Here is a 20,232-nt window from a genome sequence, read left to right on the forward strand (position 1 = left end):
TAATGTCAAGTTTTAAAACTGACCAATTAAATATCTCAAGGTAAACAGAGAAATACCCTCACTGGTTTAACAGTGGAAAAAAATGCTGATGGCTTTTTTTTGCTTTCTCACAGGTGAGCGAGACAGAAATAAATGGCCAGTTTGAGTCGGTGTGTGAGTCTGTGTTCAGTGAGGTGGAGTCCCAGGCCATGGAAGCTTTGGACCTCCCCGGCTGCTTCCGAACCCGGAGCCACAGCTACCTACGAGCCATCCAGGCCGGCTACTCCCAAGACGATGACTGCATCCCCCCCATAGCCTCAACAGTCACCTCCACCATCAGGTCGACCACAGGTAAGGACAACTAGACATAAAATCCATTTGCACAATACAACATGTGACATGTCCTGGATGTTGGTATTTTTGTTTGCTTCTTAAGTACAAGTGACAGACTGATACCACAAGCTTACACTTGGCATTGACATGTGGTTATGATGAATAGAGAACAGTTAGTGCAAACTGGTTGTGCTGTCAAACAGCTTCATATCTTTGCATGAATCACTCCTGTATGTTTCCATTGTTTTTGACGGAGGTATGATTACTGTAGCTAACACTTGTGAGCTGTGCCAGTTCATCCTACTGTATTTTGGATACAGTGCTTCATCTGCTCATCCATTGGATGCATCAGAGAGTAAAGCTATGAACCCTATTGAAAATCACAAATGGAAATTAACTGAAATAAAACTCAAGGACATGGCTGCTTTTTCCGCTACATTTTGGATATTTTTAGGAGGCCACATGGTGACACTTGTGAACGTACTCACAGCTTTATTGCCAACTGGTCAGAGAAATGGTGAAATTACCGTATGCAACGTATGCATTCATACATACACTATGAAATCTCTTTGTCCACACTTCATACAAATTACTTTGTCTTATTACAAAGCTCTTGTCTACACACAAAGAGATACCATAACAGAACTGTACACTATTGCGTCCAAACTTGGATAGTGAATAATAAAGCTGACATGAATACATCAGTAACAGAACTGTCACTTTGGTTAGTCACATATACACATACATAAACTGCTGCAATAAATCTAAACATACTCAGCTGACACGTGCATTTATTTCTGGTACTGAGCCTTGATTATAAATTGTAAGCTGCTGATGGTTTCAACAATTCCCATGATTGCTGGATTCACAGAGGAAATGATACATCCTTGTACAGATGAAGAATGTGGGAGGAAAAGAAGACAAAGTGTCTGGACAAGAAGTCTGAGCGGATTCCACCTCTTCCCACAGTAGATTCATGAACTCACATCAGTCGGAATATAGTAGGGAGGGTTAGGGGTGTGGACATCTGGAGATGTGCTTATGATCAATTCCTCATACCTGTAAATGTTTGCTTACACTGCTTTCTCAGTCAACTCCGATATCTTTGCATTTGTGTTGGGTTTTGCCACTATTTTGAAAGAGGGGCAATTGGTGCTTCGAATCAATTGGTTCAAACTGGACCTCGCATTTTCAATAGGGTTCATACTATACTTCCTGATTTATGAAAAAAAAGGTTTTGAAGCTTTGCTCATCTTTGCCTCTTTTCATTGCACAAAGTACACATGTCTTTACCTGAAAGCAGAAGAGGCTGCAAGGACTGTTCTTACACCTCATTTCTTAGAAATATTGTCCATTCTCTGTGATGTGTTCCGGGAGAGAGGAGTTTCAGCTTTGTGCACTGAAAAGATGTGAAGAATGCATGCTACAAATTAAGGTTGAGAAGGCAGTGTAACAGTAATGGAAATGAGTCAAAATGGGAGCACTTTCTCAGTCTTACAGTAGTATTCAACACTGTAATGTTCTATGATATTACAGATAATTAAAATTATGGTTTCAAAACTCTTCAGTATGTATGAGCAGTAGACAAATGAGTAAATTGGGGTAATAATCATAAGGTTGGCATCTAATTGTTATACATATCTGCTATTATCTTATTTTGACTCATGGCATTCAGTGCATGACTTGATGTTACTGCTTTGTGGCAATTAAAAGCACATTCTCTCCAGCTGCTCACACCTTTGGCCATATTACAGATACATATTTACATTTGTCTTCCAGACAGAAATTATATGCAGGAAGACTCTTGTTTACCCGACCAGACCAGTATACATGAGGACTTGGCTGACACAGCCCCTCTGGCCCATGATGATCTAGGCTGCCCCATCAGAAGAGACAGACTTTACCAACAAGATAGCATGGGTGCTACAGCAAAACCTTTATCAGGACCACCCGTCTCTCCAAGCCTCTTCAGATCCCCCAGATCTAGTGCCCCTGAACGGCCATCACCAAAAGCCATCCAGGCCAGTATCAAAGAGTCGGCTACCTTGGCTGCAGCTATCAGCATGCAGTGGAAGGAGGAGGTCTCAGCCATGCGTCGTGAGCTTGCCGATCTCAGGAGGGACCTCTGTAAAGAGCTCCGTGCTTTCAACAGTAATTTCAACACTTTCACACAGCACTACAACACGTGGTCTCCCCAAGGGGGTCACATGGCAGCTGGACCTGGGGTAGGTTTAGGGGGAGGGGTTGGCGTTGGGACAGGGTCGGCAGCCATGGCAGGAGCCGGAGAGAGTGCAGGGCCAGGGGCAGCGGCAGGGGCAGGGGCAGGGGCAGCAGGACTTGGAAGCGCTACAGTAGACAGAGGCGCCGGCGGAGCAAGAGAGAAGAAGCCCCAAGTATCCAAAGTATCTGTGGGTACCCAGGCCAGAAGCAAGGTCCTCGTCCGGCAAAGCACTGCAGATGCAGCCGTCAATTGTCCAGAGGAAAAGGAGGAGAAGAAAGGGGCCCGGCGTAATCTGCCGAAACAGCTGTCAATGGACCCGAGCATTCTTGCCAGTCCACAGTCAATGTATGTTGAGAGTGCCATACCACTTTCTCTGGATCCGATCCTTACAAGCACTGTTAGAACACAACTGGACCCATTTGACATGACTCTTGTTCCCTCTGTAGCTAAACCAGAACCAAAAACAGAGTTATCAGACCATGAAATGGTGAGTTCCTCTGACATGGCTACTAATGAGCCAGCCACCACCCATGGTACAGTGCCACCTCCATCAGAAACAGCCCCTGACATGCCCCATGATACAGTGACAGTGGAACAAGAAATGGTAATCACTGCACAGCTAATACATATAGACCCAGATAATGAGTCCCAATCTGATACTGAACTGCCTCAGACTGATGACACGAAATCTCCAGATGCAGAACTAATTAAAAGAGATAAGATACTGCTACCATATCCAGTCCCTGTAGTTACCGTGTCTCCACCTGAGGAACATGATGATGTTATCATGTCAGATTCAGAGTCTCCTGATCACAACACTGTGAACAAGCCAGATCCAGTGTCTCAAGATCCTACTACTGTGTCCTTGCCATATTCAGGATTAGAAGATCCTGATCCTGTACAATCAACAGATATAGAACCCAAACCATCAGACTCATCTGCAGCATCTTCAACTGACCCAATTAACCAAGGCCCACTCTCAGCGTGTGATGTACCCTCAGTCGATCTTGATACTGTTGTACCATGTAATGTAGTGGCTGACATTCATTGTCCATCCATTGTGGTGTCAGAATACCCGGACACAGAACCTCCTCTAAGTCCATGTGACAGTGATCCAGATCCCATTATAACCTTTCCAGATTACCCTCCTGACCCTCCTGCTGAGCAAATGACATCAGTCTCGTCATTTGCCAGTTCAGTAGACTCTCCGCCAAATACTGAACCAGAGCCCCAAGACTCAGAGTGGCCACCCCTTCCAGAACCTCTTGATACCACCCCTATATATCACGCTGATCTGGTCCACTTTGACTTAGTCATGCTGACCTCCCTAGATCAAGATGATCTTGACTCAGTGTTCATGGACCCTGAACCAGAACCATTTGATGTGAGTATTGACTCTCCATCTAATGCTGACGATTTAGACCCACCCATGTACCTATCAGATAGTCCAAGTTCTCCCATACCTGCTGGTGACCCCACCATGCCCCTAAGTCCGTTATATCTTTCAGAGTCAACAGGATCCATTTGTTCAGATCTAGCTTTGGATAATCAACTGGCTCTGATGCCTCAGAGTATGGAATTACATGAAGTCCTACTTCCACAGGTCATGGTCACAATATCCCCACCTAGTTCAGTATCTCCAGATACATCACTGGAGATGGACTTTGGACCCACAAGTCCAGTCCCAGATCTATTTCCACAAGACATAGACCTACCCCCAGATCCTCTTCCACCAGACACAAATCCAGTCTTAGATCCTCTTCCACCAGACATAGATCTTTCCTCAGATTCTCCTCCACCCGACACAGATCCAGTCCCAGATCCTCTTCCATCAGAAACAGATCTGGTCTCAGATCCCCGTCCACCAGACATAGATCTGTCCCCAGATCCTGTTCCAGTAGACACAGATCCAGCCCCTCATGCTGTTCCAGTAGACACAGATCCAGCCCCAGATCCACTTCCACCAGATATGGGTCCAGCTCCAGCCTCAGATCCTCTTCCACCAGATGGTCCAGCCCCACATGCTGTTCCAGTAGACACAGATCCAGCCCCAGATCCTCTTCCACCAGATATGGATCTAGCCCCCGATGCTGTTGTAGTAGACACAGATCTGGCCTTAGATCCTCTTCCACCAAATGTAGATCCATCACCACCAGATATTATAGTCATACCCCCAGAGGACCTAGCACACATGGAGTCAGATGATATTATAGTATATGAAGAATATGAGGAACATGTGGAAGAAGAGACCCCAGGTAGTCCAGAGAGGTCCTCAAGTGAAAAGGCCTTTCTGTGGTACAGGTGGCAGAAGAGGGGCCATAGACGAGAGTCAATGCATAGGAGCGCCAGTGTGGAGCTATGGAGCGGTCGATATGAGTATAACAGTGCAGAAATCACATACGTGTCTCTCACTCTGTGAGTTCATACCTCATTCTCAGCAGACAAAATGTAGCTCAAAGTATGGTTTCTAGCTGCCAGTGCACTGTAAAGGGATGTGCCGATCTAAATGTCATGTGATCATTGGCATTCAAGGCAAGGACTTTCCTATATACAAGCCTGCAGTAAAAGCCCAGGAAAAAAAGACTGCATTGGTAGCAGCAAAAATAATATGTCACTGAATGCAAGAATCTGATGAACCCTCTGTGGTGACAAATTTACTGAACAAGGATGCTTCAGTAACATTTACTGAAAGCTACATGAACTTCTCTAAAGCCTGTTGTCACCACTGATGTGAATTCTCTTCCTGGACAGTACTGCTTATTTCAGAGTACCTTTTTTAATCACTGGATACACTTTAATGAATGTTCCTGTTCAGTCAGTGGATTATATCAAAGACATTTTACGCATCTATTTTAAGAGACTCTCCTGGAGCTCTGTTATAGACCATGGACAAGATGGCCTTATGTATACGAGGTCCAGACAATCCTTGCAGTAATAATGGAAACTTTACTTTTGCTGACCTGTCACTCCGGAGTGGGGTGAAGTAAATCTTGGCAGTTATCATATAACTATAAGGACATACTGTTTACTATGTGAGCTGTTGGAAGGACTCTGCAGGTATAAAGAAAAAAGGACACGATGGTGTGGAATGATGTTTGCACAATCACAGACAGAGCTGGAAATCTATTAATTTATTGGAGAAATGACTTTATCATTCACACTCATCCTCAAATATAATAGCAAAACAGTACAGTTAGGGTATGTAGCCTCACAACCTCATGTTGCCTACATGCACATACACTTTGCTACCAAACTACAGCACATAGGCCTACTGTACACACACATATTTGCTGGACAAGAGTATACAGATACAATTATAAAAAAAAAAAATTAAATCATCATTAAATTTATCTGATAATCTGACTATAGTAATAATAGGCCTTGTTGATAGGTGATATTGCATTTTTTACAGTAAGATATCATCTCAATGCTCAGGAATCAAAGACTGAGAATGTAATACGACCGGGACATAAGTGTAATGAAATTCATTTGAATTGTGTTTCTTCCTGAAAAAAAGATGTACATCTCTGTGTGGCTATTTTTTAAAGGTGTGTTACACTGAATGGTGAAAATTATGCTGTAATGGTGCATGACAGATTGCCTCAATATTTTGTGCATTTCATACACGGTGCCTCACTGTAAGTATTTGGTTCTGTTCATAGTTTCATTTCAATGCAATGAAAGGAGCCTACATACCACCAAATCCATGGAATTCGGTTACCAGCAATGAACAGCTAAAAACCCAGGCAAATCACAAGATACATCTGTGCTATCTATCCAATTAATGGGCTCTATATAGAATCACCCACTGAAGTCTGTGCTCTAATAAAGTGCACTGGAACAAAAGGAATGTTTCAGCTGAAGATCAGTGAGCTACCAGAAAAAAAGGATTTTCCTGAGTGTTGTTTTGAATTGAATATGCACAGAGCACTTCATGAAAGTTTTGCTAAATTGACTGAATCTGAAAGGTTTTCAAAGCAGTGGGAAGTCAATTAGTTTGTATTGTTTCATTTTTCTGCTCATTTCACTGGTGTTAAAAAAAATACGGTATTTTCCTCCCAGGACCCCTACCACATTTAAATTTTCATCTGACAAATTGTTATCTAGAAGTAGCACATAGTTAAACCTGTACTGCAGTGACTTTATGTTTATTCATTTGATATAGTCTGATAATAAATTGTCAGGATGCAGTCACGCAAGGAAAAGTACTGGCATGTGATAGGCCTTTTTTCTCTACTGTGAACTTCAGAACAAAGGAAATGGTGCCGAAGTTATGAAATCTCTCTGGAATGAATGGATTTTTGCCAAGAAAACTTGATGTGGTAACTGAGCTGTGTTTGTCTTAACACAGGATTTACTGTTATATCATTAAAAGGCAAATAAGCCAATGACCTCAATGGCATGTGAAACAAGTGAACTGCCCTACTGTAATTTACATTATCAATTGCTTTCTCTATACATTCATTTTCATCTTTGCTGAACTTCGTATATTTTAAGTGGAGTGGTCACTGTCCCTTTTCATTTTCACTCAAAGAAATATAAAATTGATGATGTGATTTTTGTTGGATCAAACATGTCCCTTTACATCTTGGGAGTTTGATTTGTTGGCCAGGGCGTATTTGCAGTACAACACTTAGGGTGCTAACAGTGCACAACAATGTTGTGACCCATTTTACCCAAAATTGTATTAATTTTAAGGCTGCAAAAACCTAAATCCTAGTTAAATTATGCCAAATACCATCATCAAGACTTTGTTTGCATTGTTAGCACTCTTTACAAGCCCTACTTTCATGAGAATAAATCTGGCAAAATGAAGAATGCATACTGTGCATCTAAATCTGAGGCTAAATTGACCAATGCCTCAGTTAATCAGTAAATAATTTAAGAAATACACCAATAATATCTGAAAATAAAACTATGAAAACCAAAAAACCTCCCTTGTTGTGGTTGTGGGTTTTCTTTACCTGGTCACCTGTGTCAGTTCGGTGGTAAATGAAGTGGGCAGGAGCATCACACAGCGAGGCCAGAAGTTATAATACAGGTTACTGCATCTGTCTGAAAATGGTATACACTAACATTAGGTGTGAATGAGCCTAATGAAAACAAAGTGTATCAGGAAATAAACAGTATGTGTGTGTGAATCATGTTACTCATTGTATACCCCATCCAGAACTGCCCTCATGACTCCCTGCTCTATTGAAACATGCTGCTGTTAACACTGTCTGGTTTTGATGACTGACTTCCTGGTCAGCGTGTCTCCTCATGAAGCGCCTTTTCAGGAAGAGTGTCGTCCTCGTTGTGATTTTGCTGTATGCCTCTGTGCAGGTTGGTCCTGATAGCCTGCAGTCTATGCCTCTCTCCATTACCTCCTTGTGTAAAGTTCATAGATTGTACTGTGCTGTATGTTTGGGCAGATAAGCCCATTCTTCTGAATATCCACCCCACTCCCTTGTTTTCAGGAATCCAGTTCTGCCTTCCCTCCACCTGCAGCATTGATCGGACTCCCCAGCAAACCCCAGGTAAACCTGCTACCTGGGCCGTCCCCCATTGCTCCATATCAATGCGCCAGACATTATTTTAATGAAATATCCACCTTGAATAATGTTGAGTCTAGACAGTTAATGAAAGCTACAGTATGTGATATTCTTAATTTACAGCTGGGAGTTTATCGGATGTATAACAATTCATTTTCGCTAAAAGGACCACTGTGTATTAATGCAGTTTTACCATTTGTCACTGTGTTCCCAATACAAATATCAGTTATTTATTCATCCATGCAGAGCTTGACCCTACAGTTGCTAGATCGACTGCGAAATGCAGATGTCCCAATGCACCCACACTCTAACGCATCCTGTTTTTTTGACTTAGAGTCTAGTCTCAATGGACTCTCAATTGTTCAGAGTGCTCTCTGTGCTGTTGCTTGACATATTTACGATTGCATCACTTTCTCAAACCGCCTCCATTCCAAAGTCTGCAATATCACATGAGTGCAGGCACGACTGCACACAGCACCCTCTGGATGTTTCTATTATTAGCTTCCGTTGGGTATTTCAGTGATCCATCTAAGTCGACAAAGAGGCCCATTTGTTTTCTTGAAAGGGTGAGGTTAAGACCACAGTGACAATGCATCTAAGTGGTGACATGCAAATGCTGTTCAGTTTGCCACCAGCAGCTAAAACGCCATTACTTATAGACAACACTCAGTGGTGTGACTTCCATGAACAGCAGGACAACATCGGAGGCATTATAGGCAAGGGGGGTGTTTGAAAACTGTTCTTTTTTTTTTTCTTCTCGGTGATCCATCACACTGCTCAGGACACTTTTGAACTTTTGCAAACTATCCAGTGTTGGTTAAATAATCTTGAATAATGACTCACCCAGGCTGGTTTTTGTTATCTATTGTTGGCTATTTTTAAATTAACGTCTTTATTGTTTCTGGCTGCAACACTCGTGACTCTGCCAATAATGGAGCTCGCCATCCATCTTCCTCTCTCTCTCTCTCCCTCCCTCACCATCATCTGCATATCCTTAAAAGCCTGTCGCCAAACAAACTGCTGCATTTCCCCTACAGTGATGAATCCAATCGGGGAGAAAGACTCTTAACGGCATGTCACTCAATCCCCCACAGCCCCGCCCTCATGTTAGCATACAAGTCAGTCCTGATAGATATAGAGAGGTCCTAACAGAACAGAGATGGAGTGGTTAAATCACTGCCTTTGTGTCTTATGTTTATCAGCCTCACAGGCACAGTGGTTGTTATTTGTGTGTGTATGTGAGACAGAGAGATATATATATTAAATGGAGTATTCCCACTGAATACATTTAGCAACCACTGAACATCCTCCATCATTTTAACTGTACTCGCTGTGCATACTGGCTGCTGAAAATGTACGTGCACACAGGGAGACGCCTTCTTCATCTTGCTGTTTGGCGTTTTGACAAATATTTTTTGGAAGCTAAATGATTTCATTCCAAACTCCAGTGATAGTTGTAGTACATTTTCTTGCTTACTGCATAATACAGTATTTTAATCTGTGATTTGCTTTGCACTGTACACAGAAACCCAGAGTCAGACTTGTCCTCTTTCGACTCCTTGTTCTACCTCACACCAGCTGTTCTTTACTTTTTTTTTTTAGTACGGTGGCCCTGACAGCTCAACACAATGCAACTTAAGAAAATACATGAGAGCACACAAAAGAGTTTTAATTTGAATTGCATTGACCTCTAAAGGCCACCATAATATAATAGGAAAATATGAGTATCGTGAAGAAGCTGTCATAAACACTGTACATGTTCACATGAACTGCTCTTTATGATCTAACTTAGCGAGCAAACTTTAAATAACTTTGGGAAAACTGGTGACATGAAGCGTCAAGTTGAGTTTTAGTGAAGTGACATGAAGAACACAAAGTGCATTTCGCCTTTCACACATTTCTCATCACATACTGCGAGATAATCTTCGCCTTATTTCGATGTGACTGACACGGTAATTTGAGGAGCTTTGTTTGCTTTTCTGTTCTGACAATCATTTACTGTAAATGTCAATTCTTCTATTTGAATAGATCTGAATCCCAATTGCTGTGCCGACATCAGAGCACGCTTGTTTGCTCATTGAATCCAACTCGTTTAACCTCAGAGGTGTAGAACATTTTCCCCATCTGTCATGTGTCCCCATCACCTGCGACAGCATGCCGGACAATTTTCTTACTGAACTTGCCATATGTTCCAATGCTATACGTCTGTGAGTGACATTCACAACAACAAAGACATTTATATCTGATTTAATGCTGCATCCTCTGGACAAAAATGATCTTTATTTTCCCTTCAGAAACCATTGCAAAGTGCCAGTGAGAGAGTGAGTGAGGTCGCTTCAGACTAAAAAAAAATAAAGTGCTGAGTAATCCTGCCATCGCTAGGAGGGAGTCAGAGTTATGACACCCCCCACCCCCACCCCTTTGCACAACTGGCTGGCTAATAATGGCTCTATTTTGGTCCTCTTGCTGAATCATGTCCCCTGAACAGGTCATCCCTTTCCTCCCTTGATCTCCCTCTTTCACACACACACCAAATAAAGCCTCTCCCTCACCCTCCACAAATCCACCCTCCCTCCGGTTTCCCCCTCCTACATTTCTGTCTCCTTTCACCTCATCTTACTCACTAATGCATCTTCTCAGCCATGAGAAGTTAATTTTGTGAATGGACAGCAGCATGCGTCATTAAGCCCCTGGAGCAGAACGCTTTTCACAGACCAGACGTCTCTGGCTATTTATAAGCACAACCAAAATACGGGTGAGAGAGAGGCCAAAAGGTGTTGCAGGTTTTAAGGGGAAACTCAGGGTTTCAACCTAAATATATAAGTCATGCTCTCTCTGTCCCTTGTTGCAGACAGCAGTGTGTTTGTTCTGTAGTTGTTCTGTTCAGGCTACAGTGTAATGAGGGTGAAATGGTATTAGTCTCTGCCTTAGCTTTTTGGAGGTCTGCATGAAGGATGCAGCTCATTAGAACTCAAAATAGATCCTGTTTTGGTCTCATAAGGACTTCCTTAATTGCTTTGTGTGATGTAAGCATTTGTAAGGCAAGAACAGCAACAGAGTTCAACACCATTTGCTTCTTTGTCGGGGAAAACGATAACCCATAACTTAACCTGCAGCATGACTCACTGTTATTCCTCCTCGCCTTATTCTTTCTTCTTTTCTTGGCTCCGAGGTACCTGGCACGCTCTCAGCTTTGATCAGAACACACCAAACACAGCTTGTGCTTCAGATGTTTCGGCCTGTAACTACACCCAGCTCCTCTCTCAAAGCCTCGCTTGGAAATAAAGACACGTCAAAGCCTAGAAGGCGTTCATGACCCATTCCTTAGTCCATCTCTCTGTGGATTAGGTCCATATTCTCATTTGCACTTGAAAGAAAGTAATCCCCCCCCCACCACCCTCCTTCTGTCGTGAAACGGACAGAATAAGAAGATGAGAGTTGTCAGCGTTGCTCGAGCAGGAGCTCCTCACCAGGATCCTCCACACGAGTGCTGTTGATTGCTGCTCCGGTTCTTCACTATCATCCATGTCTGAGGAGAGTTTCAGGTCACAGCAGCTTTGATGTTCTCTCTCTCTTTATCGACTTACTCCATTATTTAAATAACGTATATTCATCACATTGAAATGGAGCACACATTTTCAACCATTCTCTCCCTTTATCTGAATTCTGGCAATGAATAAATGAGGAGGGAAAAATGATTTCCAGGAATAACAGAAAGTGTTCACTCTGAGATCAATGAGATGACCAGGACCTGTATAAAAAAAACAAAGTTATGTTTTCACCCATTTTTAGCAACCAGCTATAATTAAGTGGAAACAAATAATGTTTCAGCCTAATATCCCATCATTATAGTCACTATGATGTATGAGCTCATGACATTATGCTAATGAGGTGATTAAATAATGGAAATACATCAATTAAGTGTTAAAGTTGAGTGATAATAAATCTGAAAATAATCAGCTTCTTGTCATATGATAACTGGCTGTGAATACATGCTGTCCACATGGTGTTTCCTTACCACAGCAGTTTGGGTTCAAGTCCAGCCCGGGCCCGATGGTGCTGTTATCCTCTCTGCCTTTCCTGTCTTGATTATCATATGTAAATAGACAAAATCCACTGCATAGTAGGTTCATTACTAAATGAACAATGAAACAACCAGTGACATACATCTGCCGTGAGAACACAAGACTCTGCAACTGGAAGACACGTGCAAAAGAGTGTGTATTGATCCACAGCTGAAAATGGTTCCCAACAAATATGCAGTCACTCCTGATTATGGAAACTACATCTCTCAGCTGTTGTGGGAGTTGAATTTTACGTTAGATGTTTATGAGCCATTTTGATTTGGGTTTACTCAGATAAATGTAGATTGGATAATCCCAAAACCACAGGAAAAGACAGGAAATCACAACATTGAGCGTGAGATAAATCAACAAACTGTTGTTTTTTTTGTCTTTTTCAAAGGATTTGTTGCCAATAGTTAAGACATTTAACATCAGCAGTCAGATCCTGCAAGGCATGTGGTGGTGAGAAAATGGGATATGGTTTTTAACCTTTACAACAGAACTTCTAAAGGAGGAATACAATAGAATAGAGAATACTGACTTTCACAAAAGAGTTGTTCAGTGGTTCTCTTGTATTATTATGCTGCCACGTATTGACTGATTTATTTTAGCTGAAACTTCATACATTATTTGTTCATGTCCATCAAGTTATATTTTACTTTCTTACATAAATAGATAGGTGGCCTACGGTAATTAACCCATGTTTTTTTCCTATCCATTGAAAAACAAAAGTTTTCCCTTTCTGTGATGGCCATGACACATAATAAAATAATAAATAATAAAATCACTTTAAGAATAACTTTCCATATAATTATGTCTTTGCACCTTTTTCCAGCCATCACCTACACACCCAACTACAAGAAGACCCCTCCTCCAGTCCCACCACGCACCACCTCCAAACCCCTCATCTCCATCACGGCCCAGAGCAGCACCGAGTCCACCCAGGACGCTTACCACGAGGGGCGACACCCTCATGGTGGGATGTGGGCCTCCGATGGTCTCAGTCTGGGGCTGAGCCCGGGCAGGGCCCTCTATAACTCCACTGACAGTCTGGACAGCACCAAGGCCGTGACTATAGCCATGGAGGCGGCCGGAGTCATGGCCGGGAAAAGACACCCGTCCACAGACAGCCACAGCTCGGTGCTCACCTGCGACAAGGCCATCCTGGTGTCCAAGGCTGAGGAGTACCTGAAGACACCGCGCTCGTCTATAGGGATACAGGTCAGTCTTGTGCTCCTGCAACCACAAAGCTATATGGTTGCGTAACTCGTACAAAATACTCTCACACACATACAGTACATTCTACTCAGAAACGCTGCTCTCTTTTCAGCAGCTAAAAATAGAAAGGGTGAGTCATATTACTGCAATCCATCAATTAAGATTCAACTCATGCTGTAGCAGGATTTAGTGAATGATCGTTCAGTCCACGGTTCATTCACTCCCTCTCCAGTCACTGTACCTCTCTCTCTCTCTCTCTCTCTATCCAATCTCATTCACACTCCCTCTCTCTTCTCCTCTCCTCCTCCTCCTCCTCTAGCTCTTCATCCTGCTACGCCTCCCACTCCCTGTGATCTTACCTTGGTTTCTTTCCCTCAGTCTTTGACACTGGCTGAGGCTCTGGCGTTGTTGATCTTATGTCACAGTCTAAAGGTTGCAGGTCTGCAGCAGAAAAGACAGAGGAATCTCTGGGAGCTCACATCATCACTCCGCTGTTTGTTCAAAGCAGAATATCGAAGATGCTCTAAGAATATGAGAATGTAAAAGTTATGGATGGCGTCCTCTCTTACACTGAGCATAGGGAGTAGTAATTTTCCTCTTCTCTCTATTTTTCTCGGTTCATATACTTTAGGTTCTCAGCTCCTCTTTATCATCATAATTCCCTCTGTCCACATACACTTTCTCCTATTTATCTCTCCTAAGTATACTAACACAATTATTATTCTCTTTTGAGCCATAAATCTATACATTCACAAACTCACTCCCGTTTCTGCTGACTGTCCAATCTGCAAGTGCAAAGTTGAACTCAACCTTTCAAACATTTGAGGAAACACCCATTCATCTCATTCTGGGGGTGTTTGAAAGTCACTGGGTGCTGTTCAAGTCATTCTTGCAAGATAAATCAAGCGCACCTTAAAGGGTAATTGCTGAGCTTTTTTTCAGCGGATATTAATAAAGTCCTTTGGCTGGAGATTGGTCTAGGACCCAAATTACACCGAAGCCATTGACTGTCAGATGTTGCCATCGGGGAGTCGGCCAGCGAATAAATGATCCCCTCAAAGTCAATTGATCCTGCTCCCATTGCCGCACTCTATCATATCTAGAGTTAGACAGTACCCAGCAGTGTGTTTTAACCACAAATTACATTTCTCTCCGTTATGTGTAAAATGCAAGCAATGACAAACAGCCTCCAACCCATTAGTTCTAATAGGCTATTAAAATGATGTACTGGATTTCAGTCTGCGGTCTTTTAAAGAAACCTGGTTACTGTCCGCTCTCTCCCAATTTACACAAAGTTTCACTTCACCCTAAAGTGATCTCTTTAATTATAGAGATACTTAGTTACCATAGCAACGTTGGACAACTCAGCCAACTTCAGGTAAAGTGGACACAACTTCTACCAAGGCTTCAGGTGACGTACTGCTGTGAAAGGATAACCTCAGAATGAAAGGAATAATTCAGGATGAGGACACAGCACAGACAGCAGATTGTTGGAAACGAGTCAGTGTGACCCATATCTGAGCCATTATCATTGTCACTGACATGTTGAAATGCAACTTTTTTTGAGACATTTCAGGTGAATGTAAAAATAAGTTTTGCAGTAACCTGGTTCCATCATTTTCCTGCATTGTAGGCCTACACCACCTCGTCCTGTATTCATTAATTTGCACAGTGTCTCCTTTGCACGGCTTTACTCTGTCAATGAGCAGATAACTCTTTACTCTCTGTTTCACACCTAATACCTCACCCACATACAGTAAGCTACTTCCACTCTCCTGTTTCCTGTTAGTCAGAGTCAGTCATCCAAGGCCGATCTGCCGCCTGACCACACTGATGAGTGCTAATTTTAAATAGCAGAGCTGCGACATCAAAACCTCATTGTCATGCCTCACGAAACTTCACAGTGGGCGAAATGCAATCGTGGCCACGTCTTCCCAAATCAGCGCACATGCAGCTCGGATTTAGCTCATTCGTTACCAGCAGAGGTGAATACATATCAGATACAGTGTGGAGGAGAGAGGTGTGAAGCGGAAAGAGCAGGAGGCTGTTTAAGAGGATGAGAAGAAGTGAAGGTGAACTCACGGGAGTGGTATAGTCAGGGAGCAAGCTAGGATGCATCATGTCTGTGTGTGCAAATGTGAATTAGAGCGACAGAATTCGATTGTCTTTCGTATGGGCAGCAGTGATCTGTGTAAAATGCATAAAAACATTTGATTATAAATACAGGAGTAAAAAAAGGTTTATATCTACAAAGGCATCTGAGAGGGACTGAAGTGCAGAGAGGGCAGTTTTTACTTGGCAACATTTAAAGTGTCCCGGGAACTCCCTTTAGATGCAGTCCAGCGGCCAGCCCATCATCATCAGTCCAGCACCACTTTGAATGTCTGTTTGATCGTCAGGACATCATAGCGTCAGGGTATTTCTGCAGAGCAGAGCTGCATTTGAACTCATTTGACACTGATTTCACAACAAAAAAGTTTCATGCCGTTTTTTGTTTTTTGTTTTTTTTGTCAGCTTGGTGGAATAGGATTTTTTTTTTAATCAAGAATCCGGTGATTTGTACTTAAAGTTTGATAACTTTTTGTTCTACAGAAATAAAAAAAAATCTTCACTGAAATTTTGTTCCTTATAGTGTGGTATTCATGTTAGGGAATAAAAGACTTAAAAACTGTTTATTCTGTTTAGTTTAATCTGAATTGGGATAAAGTTCACAGTGGTGGATCATAACTAGAGTCTAAACTGAGTTTGTTTTTTTGCCCAGAGAACCCCCATCTAAAAAAATGACAGAAACTATAGTTGAATTACTAACTCAAAAACATTTTAGTGGCGCATGCATAATGCACACGAGCTGCTCTGTCTGTCTTAAAACCGATATGGTTTACCACTAATCAATACTATTTAAGTGAATAAGTAAGATGACCATAATGTGTTACAGAGAGAGCACTTTTCAATATTTCAGACATCTTCCATTGACCTCATCATATCATATGGCCAATCGCTCTGCTGGACATGCTGCTGGAAGCATAATTAACCTGAAATTAGCTGCCTCTGCATTGATCTGTAGTTCGCTTTTTACACCCTCTCTCTCAGAAGGTCAACATGTTATTAATCTCTGACCGTGTGGATGTGGTGTTGTATTGACTCCACCCTCCTGGTCCTGAGAGGCCACTTCACAGCCCTAGCCACAGCTGAGACATGTTTGTGTTCTAAAGCGCTGATTGATTGTTTACAAAAATAGTTTTAATTGGAGCCGTAATGAAGTTGTATAAAGTGGAAGTCAAATCTTTTAACCTTAAACACAGTCACCGGCTGGCAGGAGTCACCAGGTGGTGTTTGTGTGTCTTGGATGAAAGGCGCAGCGGCTCTGTTCAGCTTTCCGCTGATGCTCACAGTTTCCACACCTGTGCTTATGTTGTGGCGGTGATTACTGATGCAGTGTGTGTATGTGTGTGTGTGTGTGTGTGTGTCTATGTACTCACACCTAAACGTCCTCAGGGTAGCTAAGCCTATTGGACGTAAATCTCACAGCCTCCTGGATGTTTTGTCTTCCTGCAGTCCACATCCATCACAGACATGAAACTCATTCTCTCTTCATGAGGTGGACTCTGCTCTGCTTCTAACACAAAGTAATGGAGGTCACCTCGGCGAGCTGCTCTATACTCATTTCCTTCCCACTAACAGCTTCTCCCGAACAGCCTGACAGAATACAAAATGGCTCTCCAAAAATGTCACTTCACAGCTTTAATACTGACCACTCCACACCAAAGATAGGCCTGACATTTCTCCACAGCGCAAGCCCACCCTATTTTGAACCCGGTGCCTTTGACTCTCTCTCTTGAAAACTCTCGCTGGAGATTTATGAATGTCAGATGCTCTAAAGGCCTTGTGTGATCATTTATGAATCACCCTTGCAATCACTCTGGTGGCAAAGACACCTGAATGTTCTGGTAAACATACCAAGCAAAAGATAGATACTGTAGAAAACCTGGATTCAGGAGAGCTAGATTCAGAATGAAAGAAATGGCTCATTGCTTTCTGCCAGTAACCATGTCGGCCGCTCTGTACAAACTTTTGATGTGCAGACCATTTTTGATACAGTCACAATGAAAAAAGCCTCAGTGGGCACTAAGGAAGAAAGACTCAAATGACAAAAAAAAGTCCAAGAGAGGCTTAAGACACAAAAGGGAGAAAAAGATTGTGACAGTAAGCCAGCAGGAAATTGTGAGCGCTAGACAAAGAGAGCAGTGAAAGCAAAGAAATTAAAAAAGAAAAAGATGAGCAAATGGAGAAACACGTAAAATGTGACAGATAGAAGAGCACAGCAGAAATGGCGAGCAGTGACAGGGTTTCCATAAAGCCAGTAAAATGTGAGGCTCCGGGGAGCGGTGCAGGCAGCGATAAAGAGTCTCTGAGTCTGGGCTGCTGGATCAGGATCTCAGCCACGCAGCAGCAGGGAGGATCATCATCAGTCACTCTTCCTTCCCATCCCATAATATCCACTAATGTTGCCCTATCTGTCACTGCGTAACTATGGCCACACAGCCATGAATACTCTGCAAAAACCCTACGACCTCACTCAGAGCATTAAGCAATTTTCCAGTGGATTCTTTTTTTCAGGCCTTTTGGGAGCAATATGACGAGATGCAAATGTTGATATGGCTAACTTGTTAGCACTATTAGCACTCATTTGAAGCCAATGTTTGCTCTCCTTTTGGCTTTGTATGAGAAAATGCCTTAATCTTCAGCCAATACAAGCTCATCAGTGTTTCTAGTTGCTGATTCTATCCAGCTGCCAACATCAGGAAACAATGTTAGAATGTTGAGATTGAACGAAAACTTAGTTATGTGACCACATAGACTCCTGTTTGACTGTTAAAAATATAGATTATGGTACAAGAAAATACTCTGTACCTTTTTTTAATTGTATTTCTATTTCATTGCAAATCACTTGATCTGGATTTGATAGTTTTGATGTGCATGTGTCCCACATACTAATTTCAACGCAGCACTGCGCCACAGTAAGAGCTAAATAAGCAAAAATCTGAAAATAACGAACAAAAATGAGTATTTTTAGACACAATACAGTGTGCAGTGTAACATGCATCGCAATCTCTTCAGTCTTGTTACCTTTCCAGCTTCCATAAATCATGCAGTGTTTACTTTCTGACAGGCGCTGTACCGTTGAGGTGCTTTGTCCAGTCCCCGACCAATAAACCCAGGAACACAGGAGAACGGCCGCTCACATAATTAGAAGCACCGTTGATTTGTACCATTTCTCTGTATTAGGTGGAAGCAGCCACGGACTCTGAATCTGAAAGCAAAGGCTCACGGGAGTACCACTCTGTCGGGATCCAGGTAGAAGATGACAAGAAGGGGTGAGATAATCATTTAAATTGCCTGCTCTTTGATGTTTTTCTTTCACTTTTACAAACATATATCCCCATCATTGCTGCAATTCTCTGTCATTTGGTTGTGTGTGTGTATCTCTGCAGGCAGGGCAGGTTCAAACGCTCCAACAGTGTGACTGCAGCTGTGCAGGCTGACATGGAGTTGGAGGGCTTCCCCACCATGGAGGACAAAGGCCTGCAGTTTGGTGGGGGCTTCCAGCGCCACTCTGAGCCCAGCACACCCACACAGTACGGTGCGGTGCGAACCGTACGCACACAGGGGCTCTTCAGCTACCGTGAGGATTACCGTACCCCCACTGAACCCCCCAGCCCCAGGGAGACCACCAGCGAGACCACCTGGCAGTTGGAACCCCCCTCCCCGCGGGAGAGCGCGGTCTCGTCGGTCGATTCGGGCAGGGCGTCCCCCTCCCTGCGGAGGGACGGGAGCTGGTTCATGCAACTGCTCCACACAGAGACCAAGAGGATGGAGGGCTGGTGCAAAGAGATGGAGGCAGAGGCTGAGGAGAACGACCTGACAGAGGAGAGTGAGTGGTCGGCTGAAAGCTTCAGATATTTAATCTTCGACTTTTTTTTCTTTACACTCGACATATGGTGCTTTCTGTGTGTCCTGTACAGTATTTGATATTCCGTGTGTGTTTCAGTCCTAGGTAAAATCCGAAGTGCGGTGGGAAGCGCTCAGCTGCTCATGTCTCAGAAATTTCAGCAATTCTACTGGCTGTGTCAGCAAAACCTGGTAAGAAATCTATCAAAGAGAAGCAGTATGTGAGTGTCCACACACACACTGAAATGTCCTCCTTTCCTCTACATTTCTGAAATGTAACAATGTTCCATACATTTTTTTAATGCAAACTCTTGTTGTGATTAGAGGAAATTTGTTCCCTTAGATGATATCAAAAGACCTTTTAAATATCTTAAGAAGAAGAATAGAACAATAATACTTTACTAATGTGATCTCTGAAAACAGTAGCTAGTAAGTGTTTGAGTGTGGGTTATATGATTATCCATATATGATACAGCTTAAAATGATGAGATAGAACAATACAGTTTTGTCCTTGTAGGAATTTACAAATCATGTCTCAGTTTTAGTAGAAAAACCTGATTTTATTCTTTTCATGTCAACTCAGACAAACTTATAGTTACAGTCGCACGTAGGACACATTTTTTTAGTCTCCTTCAGGTGCAGGTCAGAATTTAAATAATGTTACTCCTTTCAATATCTTCTGTATGCAGAAATTAGAATACATCAGAATAATAGATCTGAATTTTAAGTGAGGAGAGGACAAATTAGTATGCCACAGAGGAAATGTGAACAAAGCAAGCACAAAAAGATTTGTCTTGACTCAGCTCCACACTCCTTTACGTGTCCTCACAGCCTTAGTTTTCCAACCTACAGTGCACATTTCATACTTCAGCCAACTGTAACACATTGAATCAAAGCTCCCTGAATATGGCATTGATTGTTGAAAAGCTCAACA

At 42.6% G+C, this 20,232-nt stretch overlaps 2 protein-coding genes across 2 annotated transcripts in view; both read left to right on the forward strand.

The window, feature by feature from the left end:
* The window catches only part of cln8 (CLN8 transmembrane ER and ERGIC protein), a 191,750-nt gene that overhangs the window by 156,281 nt on the left and 15,237 nt on the right, over positions 1 to 20,232 (forward strand). The window lies entirely within an intron of this gene.
* Positions 1 to 20,232, forward strand: part of dlgap2a (discs, large homolog-associated protein 2a) — a gene marked incomplete at its 3' end in the record, with an annotated part of 178,530 nt that overhangs the window by 154,741 nt on the left and 3,557 nt on the right. The window contains exons 6-10 of the mRNA XM_083997835.1: positions 114 to 330; positions 12,967 to 13,352; positions 18,636 to 18,724; positions 18,842 to 19,281; positions 19,399 to 19,490. Of these exons, the coding sequence (XP_083853961.1) occupies positions 114 to 330; positions 12,967 to 13,352; positions 18,636 to 18,724; positions 18,842 to 19,281; positions 19,399 to 19,490 (1,224 nt within the window). The remainder of the gene's footprint in view (positions 1 to 113; positions 331 to 12,966; positions 13,353 to 18,635; positions 18,725 to 18,841; positions 19,282 to 19,398; positions 19,491 to 20,232) is intronic.

Source organism: Trachurus trachurus (assembly GCF_905171665.1).
Source record: "Trachurus trachurus genome assembly, chromosome: 22".
NCBI classification, from domain to species: Eukaryota; Metazoa; Chordata; class Actinopteri; order Carangiformes; family Carangidae; genus Trachurus; species Trachurus trachurus.